Below are 23,810 nucleotides of genomic sequence, written 5' to 3'. Positions count from 1 at the left end.
CTATATTCTAAATGGGAGTGCAGTTGGAGTCAACTTACTTGGCAACGGGATGTGTATCAGTATTGTAAGTGTAGCAATTATGGAATATTAGCGCTATATCAGCTATCAGCTCCTCGTCCGAGCTGTATTGGGACTTCTCCAGCTTCTCTTTGATCGTGGTGAGGTCCATGGGCTGATCGATTACGTCAAGATAATCAGGTACCTGAAATAAAATTAACAAAGTTACAGAGCGTTTTCATGATTTATAAATAAACTTTGAGTACTTCATATTAGTAGGGCATGAACTGTGTATGATACGTGCTAAGTAAATGGTTACTTCGAAACAGTTTAGAAATAATCTAATCTAAGTAATAATAAGTAATAGAATAATAGGTAAATCTAATCTAAGTAATAATAGGTAATAGAATAATAAGTAAATCTAATCTAATTAATAAAGAATCTAAGTAACTATAACCGCACAATACAATTTCACCGTGGCCTAAAGGATAAGACGCGCGTATCCAGCGAAGTCACTATACTATGACGCTGTGAAATACTTATCCATTCCCCAATTTGAAATTAAATTATTTGCGATAAATAGAAGATAATAATATATTTTTTATTTTATTTGTCCCCTCTAGCACGACGGAGACCGGGCGAGCGCAGGGGAGTTAGCTTCCTCGGTCACCGAGTCCTACACGTGGCGCGCCCCCCGTGCGCGGGAACCTTAAGGTTAAAACTCCGGCCAGAAAAGAGATTATGGTGCCTTGGCGCTTGACTCACATCCTCAATGGAGACGGGCTCGTAGAAGGGCCAGCTGTCCTTGTGCTTGATGACGTCACGCAGCAGCTGCTGCACGGCGTCAGGCCCGCGCGCCGCACGCTCCTCTGCGGACAGAACGGGGACTCTCGTAAGGGGTCATGAAGACGCGAACGGCTCCACCACCATGTTCAAGTAAGAAAGATGATGTTGCATAAACCTGGTTCTGATCCGATAAACGTTACACAACTCGACTCTTGTTATGCCAAATTAGAAGGTTCAAAGTTTATGTGGGATGTTAAAGAAAAGTTTTTTAAATAAATTTTAAGGAAGCATATTAATGATACGTGTTTACACTAGTATCCTGATTCAACTTAGCAAACTGTGAACCACCGACTTAGAACAGTCCAGTCGTGTCGGGGGCTCCACCACCCCGCGTTCCGCGCCGCCCCCCGCACTCACCATGAACTCCGTTTGTGAGGGAATTTTTCGATCTCCTATCTTTCCCGTTGCTCATGTTCAGTTTCTCGTGTTTTGGTCTGGAAGTGAACAAATACAGTTCGTCAGAGCTCCGATACCAATGACCAGTGAGAGTCGCCGAAATGTCAATTCGCTTACACAATAAGTCTCATCTATAATAAATATACGTGTAATAATTGACACGTGTGGTAAGATTGATTTAGCAGATTAATATTGTTTGTTTACACAGAAGCACTATGGGGGATATACTGCTATCTAGTCCAAAACCAAAAAGAGGGTACTTACCCTACATTTACATTTTTTCTGCTTAAGGACAAGTAAATTACTTAATTTACTTGTCCTTAAGCAGAAAAAATGTCATTTGTCATTAAAAACAAAATTATTCAACCATAGTATTATCATGTCTTTCATGAGTGAGAAAATATCCAAGTCAATCAATCAGACAGACAATCTCACGGACACAAGGGGGCTTGGCACTTTTGTGTCTGTGCACTATAGGTACCTAAACAAGAACATCTAAGGGCCCCTGAATGAGGAGTTTTGTCAAAGCTCTCTGCCGACCTTTAAACCGAGCGCCCGAGGGTCTGGGCGTGATGAATACTCACTTCCTGCCGCGTTTCTTCCCCGAAGGAGGGGTGGTCCCGTTCTGCAGGGGCACCGCGTCGTTGCTGTGGCGCTGTTTCCTCTTTTTCAGTTTAACCAGAGTCGTGTTGTAATCGCTGTCTTCTGACTCTACACATGAAAAAGCAATTAAAATTTAATATATGTACAATATTTATTTATTTAATAAAAGTTACTAAATTTTTTAACCTTGCTTGTTGATAATCTTTTTTACTTTTTTATCATATAACAAATTCATAGATGGCACACAGCATAATGTTTTTGAAGCAATATTTAGTCTATGGATATTGCCTACAATCTTTGTTAAACAAAAATTGAAAAACATTTAAAATTACTCTTCCACATTTTTTTGTCCCAATTTTGTAGTAAAATAATGTAATTTGTTACATGTGAGTAGTAATCACTATAAAGCAGAACACAAATTAAATAGCTTTCTAGTCTTGATTGCTTTTTATAGAATTGTATCTTCCTTATAAACTTTCTATTTATTGTTCTCAAATATTAGTTTGTACGTCAGATATCTACTCACTAGGCGGCGCAGGTAAATAATATGAGATCACGGAACAATATTAGGAAAAAGCAAACTTAATTTCTACAAATTGACAAAGAGGAAAGGTAAGTCCTATTTCTAACAAGCAATCTAATTATTTAGATGAGCAATGGTTTGATGGTTACAAACAGAAGAATCAGTTCGGAAATCGTGATTAAGGAAATGAATTAATAATCCATTTGCGTGTACGAAGTTTGATTTCTACATCTATCGTTATCACATGCAGTCATGCTACTGACATTGTTATTACTATAAAGCATTTTTATTTGGGACGGAAATGAAGATTTTCTATTACCTACATGGGTAATTACGAAGTAGTCAGTGCTCACAGAAGCGCATAGAAGTCGCAACAACAATGCGACTTTGAGACATGAGGTCAATATCTCAATAGTGGTCTCAATGAACGATGTGGACAGATGGGACAGCCCACCCTTAAAACAAGAAGTTTTATGTGTTTTATAGAAACATAAACAGTAAAATATGAGTTGTCATTGGGTACTAATGAAAATGTCAATAGTTTAGTTTAAAATTAAAAGCAATCTGATTAACGGTTGTTCGCCATGAATCAAAGTAACATTCAAGTCACAAAACAGGGAATGCACAAGGCGAGCTTACGAAAGAACATATGGGTCATGTCGAAGATATGTGACTTTTCTTTACAGTAAAAGCTCTTTACTCGCGGGCTATATGTTCCGTAAATATACCGCTAATACAGAAACCGTGAATACGGAATGGTCTATCACAATTTTTGTAACGAATGGAAATATCAAACAATAAAACACGCAAAGCGGCTCTTATCCATAACGTTCCGTCTCACGTGTCCGCATTTAAAAATATACTTTAGGCAAAGTTGTAATAAGGTCCATTTTACTTTTTTATTAATCCATTTGACGACGCTTTTTCAAAAGATAAGTAGTCAGTATATTATTATATTGGAATCATGTCTATCAACGCATACGTACCTATGTATCAATTAGATCCGCGAATAAGGAAATCTTTAGTCGCGAATATAGGAATTTGGTCGCATTTTTTTAATCCGCGCATAGTGAAAACGCTACCGAAGGAAGCGCGAATAAGGATCTTTTACTGTGTATTTCAAGATGGCAGTCGGCTTCTTGCATTGCCACTACTATCAGCGACGAGCATACAGTTCCTATAGTTCAACGGGAGATTTATTGTAAAGATACATGTCGCAATGAAGGCCTACGCGACAGGGTTGCCAAGCATAAAGTAAACATTTTGCGAAGAACGTTGTAAACCAAAGAAAAGCAATAGAATAAGAACAGGATTTATGAATGAAAGAACAATGCACCAATGACGGTGAACGGGAGACATGCCACGGGGGGGGGGACCTCGCGTGATCCCGTGCTACATCATCTTAGTGCATCAGGATAGAGCGTCAACATTCCGGGTGCATCCATGTACAAATCTGCGTACTAGCTATATAGCTTCAACGGAACGTGCATTTTTCATAAAATTAATTAACCGCTTGGCTGTATGACAGAAAACTATCAGTTTGATTATTGTGACGTCATACGGTAGCAGACAGATAGAAGGCCTGCGGCGTTTGAATTCAAGTGTAAATATTGATAATTGTGTTTACACTTAAAGACGATGAAGGAATCGCAATGATTCCCGTACAATCACATTGTATTATCATTATCAGATCACGGACAGAAACGAAACGAAAATTGTGGTCCTCCCGCCATTGCTTAGTAATTAAATGGTCCCATATCACTAGCCATTCTATCCTAGAAGCACGTTTACTAGTGCGCAGTACACAGAGCACTCCCATAATGACTAAAATGATGTATGCCGGGGGGCGTTGGGAGGGGGGACAGAGTGTGCCGGGGGGCGTTGGGAGGGGGACAGTGTGCCGGGGAGTGGTGGGAGGGGGGACAGTAACGCACCGGAGGAGGGGCTCGCGTGCAGCGCCCTCGTGTACTGGTGGATGTTGGACAACGCGGTGGCAGCACAGCGCCGGACGCTCGACATCGCTTCAACATCGAAATTATCATTTTACAATTATGTTTTTGTTTCGCTGACTCTACATGTCGCTAACTGTGGCTTAAATATCAATTATCCTAACCATAATTTTAACAACCATTTTTTACAGCGAATTCGAATGTAAATTATAGAATACAAGGGTTAAAACGTTATTGTAATCTTTATTTGGGTTGTCAAAAGATTTTTTTCATAATAATCATACGTCGATACCAAATTCTACTGTTTTACAGCCCCTAGATCTATATTTTTTGTTATTTAGTATATATGTGTATGCATCTGTGTTGTCAATTTTTTTTATATAGACGTTGGTAACCCTAATAGTTGGTACCTCAAGACCTACGTATTGTCTAGTCTGGGGCGTCTGGAAATTATAGTGAAAACATTTCTTGACAAAAGAATATATATTTTTAATATTTCATAGTGCCTATTTCAGATTTCGTTTGGTTCTATCTATTCAACTACATGTATATGAAGATTCTTTTAAGAATTGAACTAAAAAAAGAGAGTTTAGTTGTCGACACATAGCTACCCTCGAATTCCTGTATGTACACATAAAGGTTAGGACAGAGACCTCTGGTGGGCGCGAGGCAGGCGGCGCAGAGCCAGCGCGCGGCGCCGGGCGGGGGGCGCGGCTCGGCGCACTCTGCGTGGAAGGCGGCGGCGCAGGCGCGGCACGTGGCCCGCAGGCGCCCGCCGCTGCCGCACGCCGCGCACACGCCCGCGTCGATGCCGCCCTCTTCATCCTCGCACTCCTCCGCTTCCGCTTCGCTGTCATAACATTGCCAATCAATCACTTGCAACTTTACACTATTTTAAAATTCTGGTGGTAGGACCTCTTGTGAGTCCGCACGGGTAGGTACCACCGCCCTGCCTATTTCTGCCGTGAAGCAATAATGCTGTTGAAATTTATATCTAAATAATCAACATTAAATACTGTTAAGTACTGACATCTGTTGTCACTAATGTGAAACTAACCTATATTGGTATTTGTGTGTTTTATCTGTGTATATTTTTTTGAATGAATAAAAACCAGTTCTCATTTGAATCTCAACGTGCTAGTTTCATTAGAGGTTATGGACCCAGAATTACGTGTTTTTTCCGTCAAGAACTTGCAAGTTAATGCTGTATAAGTTTGTGTGGACTGAGAATACACTGTGCCGGTGAAAATGAGTTCGAATTACGTTGTAAGCGTGCCAAAATTAAAAGGTCGCGAGAACTACCAGGAGTGGGCTTTCGCCGCGGAGAATTTTCTGATACTGGAAGGTACTTCGGACTGTATTAAAGTCACGAATCCAGATGAAGCCGCAGCCGATGCGAAAACCAAGGCAAAATTGATTCTAACGATTGACTCGTCGCTATATGTACATATCAAGGATGTCGAAAATACGAAGAAACTATGGGAAAAATTAAAGCATTTATTCGATGATTCAGGATTTACTAGAAGGATCAGCTTGTTGAGAACTTTGATATCAATTCGTCTTGAAAATTGTACATCTATGACGTCTTATGTTACTCAAATCATAGAAACGAGCCAAAAATTGAGTGGATCGGGCTTTCATTTTAATGATGAGTGGGTAGGATCATTGCTTTTAGCTGGATTATCTGAAAAATATTCGCCAATGATAATGGCGATTGAACATTCGGGCATTAATATAACGGCCGACGCCATTAAAACAAAATTGATGGACTTGGAGGAAGACAGTGGCGACGTTAGCGGAGCATTTGCGAGTTATCGAAAAAAGTATGGCGCCAATACCGGAAGAACTCGGACGTCAACATCAATGTCAAAACAAAAAGTAATCAAATGTTACAAATGTAAACAAACGGGACACTATCGTAATCAATGTCCTAATGATGTAAAAGATTCATCAAATAACAAATTCAGTGAACGTAAACAAACAAATGCGTTCAGTGCCGTGTTCCTAAATGGTTGTTTTTCGAAGAATGATTGGTACATTGATTCAGGTGCTAGTGGCCATTTGACAGCGAATGAACATTGGATTACAAATGTGTCGAACAATCATACAGTCCAAGAAATTGTTGTTGCGAATAAAGAAAAAGTGTCTGTCAAGTGCTCTGGTGATGTGAGATTAACAACATTGACAGATAACTGTGAGTATGATGTGGTTGTTGAAGGAGTATTATGTGTACCTAGTTTGACCACGAATCTCATCTCCGTAAGTCAATTGATTGCAAAAGGCAACAAGGTCCTGTTTAAAGATGATGGCTGTCAAATATTTAATAAGTGTAATGAGCTAGTTGCTACAGCTTGCTTATTAAATGGAGTTTATAAGTTGAGAATACCTGAAAGGCTGGCTGCAATGGTGACCTCGAGTGAAATTTGGCATCGTCGGCTTGGTCATGTCAACAGTAACTATTTAAGTAAAATGCAGAAAGCTGTGGAAGGTCTTACACTTGATAGAAAGGTAGAAATATCAAAGTCATCATGTATAGTGTGTTGCGAAGGGAAACAAAATCGTTTACCCTTTCCACATAATGGAAATAGAAGTGATGATCTCCTGCAGATAATACATACGGATGTATGTGGGCCATTCAAGAATGTGTCGCTTGGTGGTTCCAGATATTTTATTTTATTCATTGATGACTATAGTCGCTACATCTATATTTATTTTTTGAAAAACAAAAGTGAAGCTTTTGAATGTTTTCAAAGATACAAAGCTGAGGTGGAGAATAAATTAAACAGAAAAATTAAGATTCTTAGAAGCGACAATGGGAAAGAATTTGTGAATAAAGAGTTTGATAATTATTTAAGTAAAGCAGGAATAGTTCATAAGAAAAGCAATCCATACACACCAGAACAGAACGGCTTGGCAGAGAGATTTAATCGTACTGTGGTGGAAAAGGCAAGGTGTCTGCTCTTTGATGCTAAAATGGACGAAAGCTTTTGGGCTGAAGCAGCCAATACTGCTGTATACTTACAAAATAGGATAGTGGTGGAAAATTTGAATGAAACACCTTTTGAGATGTGGAATGGAGTAAAGCCAGATATTAGCCACTTAAGGGTATTTGGAAGTATAGTGATGATGCACATTCCAAAAGAGAAGCGCCTCAAATGGAATAAAAAGGCTGTAAAAGGGATTCTAGTTGGTTTCCCAGAGGATGTAAAAGGTTATAGAGTCTACAATCCAAGCACTAAGGATATCACAACAAGCCGTGATGTGATCATTATAGAAAATGCCAAACAAACAGAAAGTGTAGTCCAGATTGAGGAAACTGAACAATCACAATCCAGTGAGGATTCAGTGGGAGACACATCGTATGAATCAGGAAGTGAAATTTTTCATGATGATAATGATGAGACTTATGTACCAGATGATTCTTCTGATGACAGTGTGGAAAGTGTTGTGAGTCTTAAAAGAAGTTATTCCTCTAGGCAAAGAAAGAAGCCGGACAGGTATGGTTATTCTAATATGTGTTTAGAAAATAGTGTTATTCAAAATGTTTGTGAACTTTCACTTGATGAGGCTCTAAAAGGACCAGATAGGGAACAGTGGTTAGAGGCAATAAGGGACGAATTACAGTGTTTTGAAGATAATGATGCTTGGGAACTTACTGATGCACCTAAAGACAGTACTATAGTTAAATGTAGATGGGTTTTGTGTAAGAAATATGATAGTGAAAGTAAGGTTAGGTTCCGTGCCAGACTTGTAGCTAAAGGTTTTTCCCAGAAACAAGGAGTAGATTATAAGGAAACCTTCTCGCCTGTTGTTAGACATACAACATTACGACTTTTGTTTTCACTATCAGTCCAATTAGATCTAGATGTTACACATTTAGACGTAAAAACTGCTTTTTTAAATGGTAACTTAGAGGAGACTATATACATGCAAAAACCTGAATGTTTTAATACCCCAGATAACTATAAGAAAGTGTTAAAACTTAATAAAGCCATCTATGGCTTAAAACAGGCGTCCAGAGCCTGGAACAAAAAGGTAGATAGTTGTTTAATTGAAAATGGTTATAAGAAATCTAAATTAGAACATTGTATGTATACAAAGAAAATTGAAAATATGGTAACTATAGTGGCCCTTTATGTCGATGATTTTTTTATTTTTTCCAATAATAAAAAGGAAACTAATAGACTGAAGGAAATATTGTCAAATAAATTTAAAATTAAGGATTTAGGGCAAGTAAAACAGTGTCTTGGGATGAATGTTAAATTTGATAAAAAGGAAGGGTCTGTTACTTTAAATCAAGAAAGTTATATTGAGAGTTTATTAGAAAAATTTCAAATGGCAGACTGTAAGACTGTTGAAACTCCAATGGAGACTAAGTTAAATGTAAACACTGGTCAAAATGTAACTAAACAAGTGCCCTATCAGCAGCTTATAGGTAGCCTAATGTACCTGTCGGTCTTAACCAGACCAGATATAACTTACTCTGTAAGCTATTTAAGCCAGTTTAATATTAATCATACTGATGAGCATTGGCATTATGCTAAGAGGATTTTAAAATATTTAAAAAGGACTAAATCATTTGGTATTAAATATTGTAAGAATGGAAATAAAGAAATTAAAGGTTTTGCTGATGCTGATTGGGCAAACAATACATATGATAGACGGTCATATACTGGTTATTGTTTTTTGTTATCCAATGGAGTAATATCCTGGGAATGTAAGAAACAAAAAACAGTAGCTCTTTCAAGCTGTGAAGCTGAATACATGAGTATTTCAGAAGCATGTAAAGAAGCCATATATTTAAGAACTTTGCAGTTTGAAATCACAAATAAAATGTATACTTTAAGTTTGTTTAATGACAATCAGAGTGCACAGAAGTTGTCGATGAATCCAGTATTTCACAAACAATCTAAGCACATAGATGTGAAATATCATTTTGCCAGAGAGTGTGTTTCAAATAATATAATAAAATTATACTATTTGTCGACTGCTGACATGCCCGCTGACTTGTTTACTAAAAGTTTGTGTGCTAAGAAACATTATGCCTTTATGGAGTTGTTAGGATTGGTGATTGTGTAAAATGTTACCTAATATTTTTTTATAAATGCTTATGGTTATGATTATTAGATATAGTGGGAGTGTTGAAATTTATATCTAAATAATCAACATTAAATACTGTTAAGTACTGACATCTGTTGTCACTAATGTGAAACTAACCTATATTGGTATTTGTGTGTTTTATCTGTGTATATTTTTTTGAATGAATAAAAACCAGTTCTCATTTGAATCTCAACGTGCTAGTTTCATTAGAAATGCGTTTCGGTTTGAAGGGCGGGGCAACCGTCATAACTATACTTGAGACCTTAGAACTTATATCTCAAGGTGGGTGGCGCATTTACCTTGTAGATGTCTATGGGCTCCAGCAACCACTTAAAACCAGGTGGACTGTGAGCTCGTCCACACATCTGAGCAATAAAAAAATAAAACAAAAATAAACTGTTCCATTTTAAATAATTTTCACCTGTGTTATGAGAGCGCAGAAGATAAACACAAAGTAGAGAGATAAAAAGATGTGACCGTTTACATGGACATAAACGAACTTTGGCGGTGTGGTGTCATCCTAGAATAGCATGCCCGTGTTTTGCTTTGCGTGTCCTGGTAGTCCTTAGTTCAAAGGGAGAGAGCCAGAGAATCGGCGACGCGTTATACAAACGCACTGCGATCATCAACCGACTTTTACTGTTGGTAAGGTGTATTGCAAGCTTACACGGCAGTGGTGCATTCTGATTTGAAGCTGGGACCGTAATGTTATGATCTATGTGTTGCAGTAACCAACTATTTCAAAATATTCAATGAAAGGACTTGCCTGTTCGGTGGTTCTTCGACATCTTCCTCGGAGTACAGTTTCCTCTTCTTCCTGGGTGACCGTTTATGTTCTTTCGGCTTGCACTGATCGCAGAACCAATCGCCTTCCGGTACTTTCTGCATTTTTAAATCATGTTGAAAATTATGTAAATGGTACTTATTTTTATATAATGGTGGATTTTAATGTTGACAAAGTTACAAGTTAAAATATTCAGAAGACGTATTTAAAATTGTGGACATACGAGATTGTTAACTCATCATTAATAAATGAATAGTGTAATTATTAGATATTTAGTATCCGCTCGTGCAGACGTGCGATTTTACCTTAAGTTCGCCAGGCTTTTGTTTGCATGAAAGAAATGGATATGCTGATTTAATAAATCACTTTGGAAATTGCCTCTATGAGATTATTATCACTATTTCATAATGTTACATGTGGATTTTCGAATTGTTTCGAAATGTTCTTTTTTATTGGAACGAAGTTCCTTATCGCGCGTTGCGAAAGGGGGCTATACGGAAAAAAATTAAGCCCAAAAGTTGTAAAGACACTTTTTGCTATAGTTGTAAGCTGTGCGGCGTGCGCATGTTTCTCCGTCTGTCTCTCTCTCTCATAGAAAGCAAGCTAGTTATTTTATTTTTCGCTTCGTCTTTTACATTGTGTGGTCCAACAGTGTGGTGTCGAGACGATTATTTTTGTTCAGTGTATACAGGTTTTTTGTACATACAAAACATTATTATAACTAAAAAAATATATTTTTTTATTACAACTCCTTCACTAATTAATCGAAAGGAGTTTCGTTCCATCCGGGTGTCCCTTGCCACTTCTCAACTGCTTGTACCTGCAGCGGCGGCGTGAGGCAGTAGAGGTGGTGGCCGGCGTTGCAGGCGTCGCACAGCAGCATGGCGTGCGGGTCGGCGCGGCGGCGGCACAGGCGGCAGGCGGCGCGCAGCACGGACGCGCGCCAGCACACGGACGCGTGCAGCGCCGCCGCGTGCAGCCGCGCGCCCGCCGCGCTGCCGCACTCCAGCAGCGACACCTGCCAGCGGGCCAGCGCGCCACCCTCCGTGCTGCGCGCCCGCCCCTTCTCGTCCCACCCTGCACAACCAACCGGAACGATACAGACGCGGCGCAGACACGAGACGAAGGAATCACCTTAATTACTTCTAAGATCACTTCCCAATCGAAAACGAAGGCAATGTATATATCAAATGAGTATATATCTATATATTTTATTACTTAGATGGGTGGACGAGCTCACAGCCCACCTGGTGTGAAGTGGTTACTAGAGCCCATAAACATATATAACTGAAATGCGCCACCCACCTTGAGATATAAGTTAAGTTAAGCTAAGGTCTCAAATATAGTTACAATGGCTGCCCCACCCTTCAAACCCAAACGCATTACTGCTTCACGGCAGAAATAGGCTGAATGGTGGTATCTAACCGTGCGGACTTTGAAGAGGTCCTACCACCAGTAAAAAATCAGTAATAGTGCAAATCGGTGTTGATCTTATCTATTAGAATTGTTCCAACTGTTTTCATCAGTCCACAACACATAATGATAGCCCGCACTAACCCAGAGGCCGTTTCAAGTATTTGGCGTGTATGGCCTGGGAGACCTGCAGCAGGGCGCAGGCGAGCCCTCGGATGACGTCACGCCTCGCCTTCAGCTCGTCGCCCTCTACCTTGACTCCGTTCACCCTGGCGGCCTCCAGGTAGTAGCCGGGGTCGCGGTATTTGTTCACCGGTATCGACTCTAGCTCTGTTTCGTCAAGATCTATTGAAATACGAAATTAAAATGTTTATTATCTATTATAAATAAAATTGGAGTGTCTGTTTGTAATATTGAAATAACCGCTTTTTACAACATGCATATGAATATATATACCACCGTACATAAACCAAAATAACATTTTTTACAATTTTTGTCTGTCTGTCTGTTTGTTCCGGCTAATCTCTGGAACAGCTGGACCGATTTTGACGGGACTTTTACTGACAGGTAGCTGATGATATAAGGAGTAACGCTACTTTTTTAGACTAGCTTCGCCCCGCGGCGTCACTCACGATACGACAATAACCGCGGGTAACATCGCGGGACTCAACTATTCAATAATAAAATTTAATGTTTCCGAAGCGCAGCGAGGGCGGGTCGCTAGTTAAGAATATAATAAGACTATTCCAGAATGACGGACATTCTTTGACTGACCAGACTTGCTGGCAGTGAAGTGATATCACGTAAATGATTTTCTTTTTAAAATATTGGCTTAATATCGAATGTATTTAGCAATGCAACCTTGTGTGGGATTAATTTTTTTACCTTAATGACCCAAATATTATACAAGTAAATACCTTGAGGAATATTCAGAACGCCGTTGGGCTGGTGATAGTCATCTCTGTACATTTGGTTGGGGCCCCAGGTCAGGTAGTCGGCTTGTTTGTCGTACCCGCGCAGCATTATCGTCCCGCGCCACGCCTCGCGGTCCTGTTTGTATTAGCAAGTGATTAGTTAACACCGATTAATACAATTAGGGTTCAAGGATCATAAAATAATCTTATTTATTACTGATGGTAGGACATCTTGTGAGTCCGTGCGGGTAGGTACCACCACCCTGCCTATTTCTGTCGTGAAGCAGTAATGCGTTTCGGTTTGAAGGGTGGGGCAGCCGTTGTGACTATGCTTAAGACCTTAGAACTTGTATCTCAGGGTGGGTGGTGCATTTACATTGTAGATGTCTATGGGCTCCAGTAACCGCTTAACACCAGGTGGGCTGTGAGCTCGTCCACCTATCTAAGCAATAAAAAAAAACACTAATAAGCAAAGAGGAGAAGTGGTCAAAATTCGACCATATTCAAGTTCATTTAATATGCAGTAAGAGTCAACAATATGAAATACCTTTCTTCACATTAGTTTCCCTTCCTAATTCCTTGGAATTGGGAACCGTAATCAGGACTGGCCAGGTAAATATTAAAGACAACACCCACCTTAACTTTAAGGGCTCCAAGGCATCCGTAGTGAATCTTCTCCTCCAGATCGAGGATATAGTCGCGCAGTACCAGCTCCACGGCCTCGGCCAGCGAGGAGTCGCGCGGCACGGTGAGCGAGGGGGGCGGGGGGCGGCGGCGCGTGTAGTGCGGCGCGGGGGGAGGGGGAGACTGCGGGAACGCACATTGTTATATTCTAAATGTAATTCCATAGTACCTACCAGTCCTTCTGCTCTTGTCTTTGTTCTTTTTTCTTTTCATTCAGTAAATCTTAGTGTTGATAAGAATTCACAGGATCTACTATCTTTATCGTGTAACTAGTCATCATCTTTTTTTTTATTGCTTAGATGAGTGGACGAGCTCACAGCCCACCTGGTGTTAAGTGGTTACTGGAGCCCATAGACATCTACAACGTAAATGCGCCACCCACCTTGAGATATAAATTCTAAGGTCTCAGTATAGTTACAACGGCTGCCCCACCCTTCAAACCGAAACGCATTACTGCTTGACGGCAGAAATAGGCGGGGCGGTGGTACCTACCCGAGCGGACTCCCAAGAGGTCCTACCAACGGTAAAAATTGATTCAAAGGTTCCCATAGCATATAAAGCCCTGTAGTGTTCTTTAGTTGAGTTACACCTGGCTCGTTCATATATCGATAGTAAGTATAACAACTCACACTAGCAGCAGATCCATTGAGGTACTTGACAGGACATTTCCTCAGGTACTGAATGATGTTGTCCTTGTCCAGCTCCAGGCTCTGTCGGAGTTCACTTTCCCTAATACCGCGCTTGTTTAGAGACTGGATCAATGCTTCTATCTGTTCCTCTGTGTGGTAGACCCACCATTGGGGCCGGTCGACCTGATAATTAATTGTGTTATATATACTATTTAGAGATTTGTTCATATCGGTTACTTGTAATGATAAGTTCAAATCTTGTTTATTAAGTAATGGATTGTAATTTTAAATTTAAGTCTACTGAAACAAATGTCTATTATAGAACCCTATTCCTTTTTCAGATCACATAGGAATCTAGTTTTTGTAGCCATTTCTAATACTTTTTATGATTTTCCATATGTTCCCCTTTATGTAAAACGGTATATGAGTCGTCTATTATCAAAGTTGGCAATCTGTGAATTTGGACAAAAAAAAATTATTGATATGTCAATACAGATTGATTTGAATATAATCGTCTCCTTCAAAGAATACGGTTCAAAACCTGCATTAAATAAAGGTTAATAGTTAACCTGTTATTTATCTAAGATGTCGTTCCGAAGAGTTTTGTGACTGCCAATGGAATACAAAGTCAATAATTCGTTTTTCTGATTTACCAATCATTGTCCAAAAGTCAGATTGCCGGCTTTGATAATAGTCGACTCATATTAACTATTATGTAGACTATATTATAAATTTGTAAAACTGAATTTACAAATAACTTCTGCGAAATTTGTGTTATCGTTTCTAGTGTAAGTGTTGTAAGACTCACCTTTCCATGCACTTTGCACGTAGAAAGATCTCCGCTGCAGATCAATAGCTGTTGTGTGATATCATCGAACCCGTTCCTGTGTGTTAAGCCATTGATGTTCGTGAGCGGTTTCTTTGGGGAATTCCCCCGTGAATTTGCTGCCGAATCATTTTCTTTATCACTACTCGCTGAAAAGAATATTTTTACGAGTGTAAGAGACATCAACAATCACTTAAACTCATGTCAGAAATAGAAAACATTTAATTGTTTAAATAACGTTATTCATAATGCAAACAGGTTGCAACGAATTTAGTTTAATATTAAATGCATTAAAAAAAATATCGATACAAATTAAGCTAAGCTTAAGTTGAGGTCTCTGATATTAAATTTCCAATTATTAGTCACGGTTGTAGTATTTTAATTTTAGTTATGTAAAAGTGTCTACATCATTATTTTTAGACATTTGAGTCGTCTATTATCAAAGGTGGCAATCTGTGCATTTGGACAAAAAAATGTTATTGATATGTCAATACAGATTGATTTGAATATAATCGTCTCCTTCAAAGAATACGGTTCAAAACCTGCATTAAATAAAGGTTAATAGTTAACCTGTTATTTATCTAAGATGTCGTTCCGAAGAGTTTTGTGACAGCCAATGGAATACAAAGTCAATAATTAGTTTTTCTGATTTACCAATATTGTTCAAAAGTCAGATTGCCGGCTTTGATAATAGACGACTCATTTATGTATATGCCCAACATAATAAATATTAAAAGTTTTATTCCTTACTTATGACTAGGAATTCCCGTGGCTGTGTATGATACATAGCTTTCTATGAAACAGTAATGACACTCACTGCGTGGATTTCATACCTCTTTCCTTTTCGGTTTCAAACAATCTAGTGACATAGGTGAGGGTGTCCTCTCCGTGCTCAGGAGCGGAAGGCAGCGGCTTGTCGCGGCACGGCCCGCGCGGCTCCGTGCCCGCCTCCACGAACAGCCCGGCCACGGCCTGGTTGAGCCAGTAGCGACGGTAAGCGCGATCCATGCCTGCGGAAAATAGTTATGTTCTCAAATCAATTTTCTTTTCAGCACGTCCAAGTGGAGTTTTTGAAGTAAAACTTCTTTAGAATCGTTGTGATTTCAAACTCGATGAAACGAAAAAATATGTCCATAGAGACATGTATAGGATTCAGCCAGCGAGAGAATGAGATAGTAGGAGTGGGTGATATAAATCGTATATAGATTCAATATCTATATATCGCAGCAATATCGTTGAATCCGATATCGCCCCGCACGAAATCTATATATCGATATCAGCCGATACACGATATTGCTCGATGTGATGCGCATCGGCATATCGTACCGATTCGTGAATCGAAATCTATATTTCGATATCAGCCGATACACGATATTGCTCGATGTGATGCGCATCGGCATATCGTACCGATTCGTGAATCGAAATCTATATTTCGATATCAGCCGATACACGATATTGCTCGATGTGATGCGCATCGCCATATCGGACCGATTCGTGAATCGAAATCTATATTTCGATATCAGCCGATATACGATATTGCTCGACGTGATGCGCATCGGCATATCGTACCGATTCGTGAATATCAGCAATATTCGTTTGGTTCGTATCGAATCGGCCAGAGTGAGTGAGCGCACGATAGGGATATCATGTGATGAATGAAACAGAAACAGGCATTATCCATACAATTGTAAACCTTATATTTAAGTCCATATGTCTGTAGATTATTCTTAGCGTATCAGCAGGATACAATTAAGGAAAGAAGTTTCAACTTTCGACCCTAACTTGAATGCAGTATAGCCTATTTGCATCGTTGAATTTAATTTCACGCGCTTTGACCTTGAACTACAATTTTTGGACAAGTGTTTATAAATACTTAAAAGTTTTTTGTGTCAGATTTTTAAAGTACATATTTTTCTATTTTTAGTTGAATCCAAATAATTGAGTTTATTTCTTGTGTTTGTATTAAACTTTTGAAATCTACACTCTTTTGGTATATTTTGTAATTTTAAATTAAGACATAAAATACTAAAAACTGAAAATAATGTAGCCAGTCCTAAGCCTGGTAAAAGCATGAAGGAAAGTTTTTTTGATATTTTTATTTTCATGTTCTTTTTATTACTTTAAGATCATATTATAAATTGATATCAGAAAAACAACCGTATAACGTTGACTTAAATCTATATCTACTACGATATTATATCAGCGTATCGTTTCAAATCTCAAATATCATGAATCGAGAAAATCTACTAGCATCCATCAATATATAGATTCAGAAAATATATAGATTCAATATCCGATATTGATCCTCGATATATAAGTTCTGTAATTGACTCAACTAACCAAGATAAGAAGAATAGTCGAACAATCCGATTTGCAGTTCTTTTAATTTCTTTTCGTACTCTTTCTTTTTCTCGTCGTTTTCTTTGTTCAGCTTCTCTGTGTCGACTTTAAGCTGTTCGTCTATAGCTCGAGCTTTTTCACCAGAGAGCTTGTTCTCCTCTTTTTTAGCTGCAGCTTCTTTCTTAAGATCTTGTTTCGACGCGAGCAGTTGCGCTTCGCGTTTCCTTTCGTTTATCTGAGGAAGAAGGATAATTGTTATGTTTGAAATAAATGTTAGTGTGTCACTGGCCGTCTCGAGTATCACTTGTCCCCATACGCGCTACACAACAATAATGCATTGAGCAGCCCATCTCGATAACAACTTATGAACAATTATAACCAACATTTGTTATCGTTAGACTTATACCGGTTTGGAAAATAGAAATGGCAGTGGAAAAGATAAACTGAAAATTTCGAATTTAGTACTAGTACGAGCATGGTTTTATTGAGATTTGGATTAATAGAAAACAAATAATGTTTCATTATACCTGTAAAAGTCTCAAAGCTTGCTTAGAATTCTTGTGTTCCTCGAGTTTTTCCTCAATGACATCACGGACGGTCGCGTAAGTCAGTATCTGGTTCATCAAGCACTGGAGTATTTCGAATTTGTCATCTGAAAACAAGATCAATACATGTTTTTTTTATTACCTAGTTTAATGACCGAGAGGGACGCTTTTCTAGTCAATCAGAGCCTCTAGACATCGCAATGTGAATACCGCCCCCACCTAGTTCTACTATAGCCATGTAGTCATCAGTACACCGTAGTACCATTCAAATCGGAACGCATTATTACTTTGCGGCTGTAATAGGGAGGGTGATAGTAGCTTTCAGGGCGGGCTTACAATACGCTCTTCCACCACTACATCACCCCGGTCATCGTTCTCGTCGAACCCGTCGCCTGCGACGAAGGGTTCGACGAGTAAATTAACCCTCAGACACAGCCCACTGAGTTTCTCGCCGGATCTTCTCAGTGGGTCGCGTTTTCGATCCGGTGGTAGATTCTGCGAAGCACGGCTCGTGCTAAGGTTCGAGTTAGCGACGTCGTCAGGTTTGAGCCCCGTGAGCTCACCAACTAATTAAGGTTACGCTGAAATAGCATCTCAAGGCTCTCAACTAGGTAGAAAAAAAAAACACCAGTATACTGGTTTCACAACTGCCACGCACAAAATCGGTGCAGTGAAAGCTACATGTAGTTAGTTACCTAGTCCGAGCTCAGCCACGTGGTACTTGGCGAGCCGCACGAGCAGCTGTGGCGCGCGCCGGCGCAGTCGCAGGCCGGGGTCGTCGAGCGAGGAGTAGCCGCCGCGCTGCGACGCGCGCCACGCCGCGCCCCGCGCCGTGCCCGCCGCGCCCGACGACAGCAGGTGCAGCCTGACACAACGTCACACGAGCTCAACAATGCAGCTTCAAGTGTCCTTGTTTCATCATTTATGTCAATTTTATAAATAAAAATTCGATCGATTCTCTTTCATTATGAACAAATGAAGTGAAAATGTACAGTAGGCGCGCGAGTTCGTGTCCATCCTGAGGAATGCGGTAGTGCTGTGACCTAGTTAGTTATGATAATGTCGATAATAACTACCGATTTAGTCAACAGCTGTCAATTTGGTTTAACGTAACTTAAGGTAATTTTGCAATTTATAAAATAAAATTAATGTGATAAGTAATTACTTGTTTATTTCTAATAGAGAAAAATATTTTTTTAATTCCAATTCAATCACTATCAAATGAAAAGACAACCGACAGATCAGAGTCGGAATCAGTATTTATCTTTTTTCAGTAGGTTTTTTTCTATCTGAACTTGTTGAAAGCGGAGTAATCATGGTTAAATAACACAATAGCGTTAGCGTAAATTTTCGATATTGATAAGCGCACGTCACAACCGTCAAGGACAACACTCGACGTCAGACAAATGCGGAGAGGCGGGCGAGGGTGGGGTGAGCTGTCCCCCGCGTGTCGCCTCTGGCCTCAATGGACATGAACTCGCGCGCATACAGTAACTCGTATTAGATTGAAATTTGCTTGCATGCAGGATGGTAAAAAGCTAGATACATTGTTGAGCACCTTATTTTAAGTATTCTTAAAGTTTTCATACCTCAGTATCTCACTGACAGTCAACGCATCCATGGGAAGTTTGCTGAGCGGAGTCCCAAGGTAAGTTTGAGACCATTTGCTTGCTTTAGTGGCGAGCTCTACGGCTTTTGCGACGCCCACATCCGGGAACGCTTCCTTATCCTCTGCAATTCAAACAAATTAATCAATTAATCCTAAAATGGTTCAAGTACAACTTTTTTATACTTTTTGTTTTGCTTAGTCATGTGCACATGTGCAATTATGTTGCAAGCCAGATTTTGTTTCTTTTTACTTGTGTTTTTTATGTATCTTTTTAGCTTGTGATGTGTATTGTGTGCCTAATAAATATGTAAATAAAATAAATAAATAAACGATCAATAAAAACTTCTAGTATGAACAGATAAATTATTATTGTAAAATGATAGAATAAATTATGGCCTTTATTAGTAATACTTTTTTCTGTAGATTACTAATTTTTTACACATGTGTAATGTTTCTACTTACGCCAGCGTCTTGTTTATGGAGCGACATTTTATTACTATTGGAGATTTTGTGACATGTACTATGTTTTATTTATTTTTCCCAAGTACCCACATTTTTTTACATATACTCTACTTTCTACAATCAATATGTACTCAAGTGCTAATAGTAGATACAACTTATGTAGAAAACTACAATTCTACAAGTGGAATAAATTATTTAAAAATCTCACCATTGGAAAGGTGTATTCCACCATTCTCATTATAATCTTCAGCCTCATCTTCTTGAAGTCCAAATATTGTCGTCAAAAACATCTGGATTATATCACAGAAGACTCCAGAGTGCTCTTTCATTGTTAAGGCCTTCCGTAATGTTTCTATATCAAGTGCTCCATGTAAGAAGTCTTTCGATTTTAAGATATTAGAGTATAAGTGCACAAACTCAAGAACTGAGAGGAAGTCTCCTATATGACTTTGAGATATTCCTTCAATATCTATTGGAGTGCCTTTTGGTATCATCTGAAATAATAGTGTTATTATTTAATAATTATCCCAGTAGGAATTGGGATGAGGCTTTGCTGTGTTGTGATATTCTTTATCTTTTACACAGCAAAGGGGGCAGGAAATTCGAAAAACAAATGAGCAATGATCAATGATGTATTACAACTAGATATGTTTGAATATTTTCAATAGTTTTACCTTCAAGTTGATTCTTTCCATTATAATTGACGTGAATTCACATAACAACTTTCATTACCTTATGGTCCTCAAGTTCCAAATCATCTTTCACTTTCTGCCATTCTTTAAGATATGCTTGAAGCCTTGCATTCTTCTCCTTCTTCTTGGCTTTTTCCTCTTCTTTACGCTGTCGCATCTGATCTTCAGCTCTGCGCATTTTCTCTGCAAGCTCTTGAGCACTTTTCTTTGCAGCAGGATCAACTGGCATTTTGGGTTTTGCTGCTGGAGAATATATAGTGAAATTAAATTGGTAACCATATTCCCTATTAAATATTTCAGATTAGAACTCTTTTGATTGTCATAATGAGGCAGTTAAAGAGTACATTAATTGATGCTAAGCATTCACTTATTTCACTCAAATATCTATATTTGTAAACAAAGACAATAAGAAAATATAAATAAGGTATTTTGATGGAATTTCGGTCATCAGACAAACAATAGACACAATTGTACAAAGTACCTTCAGTTTTTTCAGTCTTTTTCAAAAATTTATCCATAGATTCTTGTCTTCCTTTTTTATCAGGGCTTGGTTTTTTGAGTGATTTATTCAGTTTCGTAGCAGATGCAGGCTTGTGCTGAACTTTAGTTGCTGCTGGAGATTTGAGGAGTTTTTTTGAGGATTCAAACTCAGGTGGATTTCCAGTAAATATCTGACTGAAACTAACTTTGCTGATGTTGTACTCATTCAGGGCTGATTTCTGAAACAGCATACCAGTTACATTAAAAAAAAGATATAGTAATTGCGGTTACATTAACAGAGTAGGATTGGGTAGTAAGGCATATTTTGTACAATTAAGTACTATAATTCTGGCAATTTCTGTCATAACGCTACCATGTATTTCAGTTTAAAGGTGTAGATGATCATTATGCAATAGAATTTTAGAATTGGATTTTTTATTTACACTGTCAGCTCCCTATATGTATTGTGATAAATAACATATATAGTGTACATAATCACACACACATAGCATAAGCTATGTAATGTAAATACTATTAAATGTTATTGTTAATTTGGTCACCTATAAAAGTATAGTACTTTTATCATTACTATTAAAGCAAAAATATTTACTTGAAAATTGTTATAAGAATTGTATATTAAACAATTTTTTTTTTTTTTTTTTATTGCTGTGTACGAGCTCACAGCCCACCTGATGTTATGTGGTTACTGGAGCCCATAGACATCTACAACGTAAATGCGCCACACACCTTGAGATATAGTTCTAAAGAATTTGGAATCAATTCACAAATAACATACTGACTGAGTTGTTGGTGTAGCAGTTAGTAGTCCTGACTGTTGTGTATAGGGCCGTGGGTTTGATTCCCACATAGGGAAATCATTATGGGATGAACAGGTTTGTTTGCTCTTTGTCTGAATGTTTATTATGTATATATTTAAACATATGTAAGAATGTTTATAAGCTTCTGGTACCCATAACACAGGGTATCCTGAGCTGGAGCCAGATGACCGTGTGTGATTTGTTTCCAGTTTTTATTATTATTATACTAATTCATATTAAGTATGCCTCATTAATTAGTCAACTTACTTTTATATATATAATGGTACCCATAATACAGGGTATCTTGAGCCAGATGACTGTGCGTGATTTGTTCCCAGTTCTTATTATTATTATACTAATTCATATTAAGTATGCCTCATTAATTAGTCAACTTACTTTTATACATATAACACCTCCAGGGCCGTGCTCTACAAATTGTTTGAGGAAGAGCCTGTTCTTATCTCTGGAGTAGATGCCTTTACGACGCCGGACACGGTCGAACGGTGCTGTGCCAATCTGGCCCATTGTTGAAGGGGTAGCATCAGTATATTGTTCCACTTCATAGACATATGATGCAGCGGAAAGGATTGCTTTGCTGTCGACAATTACAATATAATTTTTTATTATTTTAAATTTGCATCCAGCACATGTACTTGTTTACTCATACATTCATCAGCCACTTTTTTTCAGTTTTTTATTGTATTCTGTATTATGAATTATTTATGACCTTGAATTTTATTATAATGTTTATTATTTCATTTTATCATATTATTTAATCCTTGAGATTTTAAAATTTATAATTTAATTATAGGTAATCATGAGCTTGTATTTTTGAAAGGTGACAAGTTGTGTTTTGTTGATATTTGAAGTCAGACGATCATAAACCCCACCTGATGGTAAGTTGTCAACACCAATGCAAAAATAAGTACTGCAATAATTTCAGTTTTCCAGTTTCACAACAGCATTTAGTGATTTATTTACATTAGTGAATAAGTATATGTTTGTGTTCATAGGTACTGCTTTCTCTGATGTCCATGGACATCATCATTTTGAAACTAAAAAGGCTCATTTATTTTTACATAAAATATGTACCACATTCATTCTCCATCATTTTGCTGATCTTAACATGGCTTTTAATATTTGAAGAACTTCCTATACTCTGCAACTTTCTTTAATTTCCTCATTTTTTTACGTATCTTATTTTTAATTTAAAAAAAATGTATACAAGAACAACAATTAACATAAAAAAATATTAAGAATTAATTACATAATGTAATATCAAATTTAATTGCTTATTAAGCAGATGAATTCAAACAATATTATAACTCATAATATCAGTAATCAGTTTTGAAATTTATTTTCTTGTAGTGGATAATATGATTAGAAACATTTATTGCTTGATGCCAATTGTTTTGGAGACATGTTTTCACTGTCCTCTTTAATTTGAAGTCCTAGCAGAATATTGTTAATTATTAAGAAGTTATTATTTATTATTATTAGAAGTTATTATTATTGTTAATTATAAGAATAATATTTGACCTCTTGTGAGTCCGGAAGGTACCACCATCCTGCCTATTTCTGCCGTGAAGCAATAATGCGTTTCGGTTTGAAGGGTGAAGTAGCCGTTGTAACCATACTGAGACCTTAGAACTTATATCTCAAGGTGGGTGTCGCATTTACGTTGTAGATGTCTATGGGCTCCAGTAACCACTTAACACCAGGTGGGCTGTGAGCTTGTCCACCCATCTAAGGAATAAAAAAAAAAAAAATATATTGTATTGGTAATTATTCAAAGTATTGTAGGACTCACCTGTCAGGATGCTGCTTTTGTGCGGTCACTGACAGGATGTGAGCCTCTGTCCAGTGATCTCCCTCCAGACAAGCCTCTATTGTCTCGCCCACAAAATATCTGTCCCTCACAAAATTGAAAACATCCTCAGACATTTCCGCAAAGGAGCATCTATTAGTCCTGGCTGCCAGATACAATATTGGTATACGGAGCTCCATTGGGAAATCTTTCAACTGGTTCCTGGCGGCTTTCTCAGAGGCCAAAGCTTCCGAATAAGTCAAGTTGTTCTTGCCAGTCATCTCACATGTCCAAACCATCGAGTTAACGAGTATAATACGTTCGCAGTACTCCCTGGAAAGATTATTTAAAAAAATACCGTAAAAATATGACGCGAATGACAGAAATAGCAAA

The 23,810-nt window shown here is 38.3% G+C and overlaps 1 protein-coding gene across 3 annotated transcripts in view; it reads right to left on the bottom strand.

Moving 5' to 3' along the window:
- LOC101739636 (bromodomain adjacent to zinc finger domain protein 1A) overlaps positions 1–23,810 on the bottom strand; it is a 29,272-nt gene that overhangs the window by 4,959 nt on the left and 503 nt on the right. Inside the window, exons 2-24 of one of the 3 annotated variants that reach the window (XM_038020478.2) lie at positions 23,421–23,750; positions 22,007–22,205; positions 20,794–21,031; positions 20,353–20,552; positions 19,829–20,114; positions 19,139–19,280; positions 18,245–18,414; positions 17,532–17,656; positions 17,005–17,239; positions 15,498–15,674; positions 14,647–14,813; positions 13,839–14,021; positions 13,162–13,332; positions 12,529–12,661; positions 11,756–11,956; positions 11,019–11,275; positions 10,181–10,296; positions 4,968–5,164; positions 4,300–4,386; positions 1,824–1,950; positions 1,201–1,277; positions 763–866; positions 39–202 (exon numbers count right to left, since the gene is read on the bottom strand). In XM_038020478.2, the coding sequence (XP_037876406.1) occupies positions 39–202; positions 763–866; positions 1,201–1,277; positions 1,824–1,950; positions 4,300–4,386; positions 4,968–5,164; positions 10,181–10,296; positions 11,019–11,275; positions 11,756–11,956; positions 12,529–12,661; positions 13,162–13,332; positions 13,839–14,021; positions 14,647–14,813; positions 15,498–15,674; positions 17,005–17,239; positions 17,532–17,656; positions 18,245–18,414; positions 19,139–19,280; positions 19,829–20,114; positions 20,353–20,552; positions 20,794–21,031; positions 22,007–22,205; positions 23,421–23,750 (4,086 nt within the window). Of the gene's footprint in view, positions 1–38; positions 203–762; positions 867–1,200; positions 1,278–1,823; positions 1,951–4,299; positions 4,387–4,967; positions 5,165–10,180; positions 10,297–11,018; positions 11,276–11,755; positions 11,957–12,528; positions 12,662–13,161; positions 13,333–13,838; positions 14,022–14,646; positions 14,814–15,497; positions 15,675–17,004; positions 17,240–17,531; positions 17,657–18,244; positions 18,415–19,138; positions 19,281–19,828; positions 20,115–20,352; positions 20,556–20,793; positions 21,032–22,006; positions 22,206–23,420; positions 23,751–23,810 lie in introns of all 3 variants that reach the window. The other 2 variants (XM_038020475.2, XM_062676035.1) reach the window with 2 other exon arrangements.

Source organism: Bombyx mori, chromosome 25 (genome assembly GCF_030269925.1).
Source record: "Bombyx mori chromosome 25, ASM3026992v2".
Classification (NCBI taxonomy): domain Eukaryota; kingdom Metazoa; phylum Arthropoda; class Insecta; order Lepidoptera; family Bombycidae; genus Bombyx; species Bombyx mori.
The sequence above is the reverse complement of the archived record's forward strand: the minus strand, read 5'-3'. Positions and strand labels throughout refer to the sequence as shown.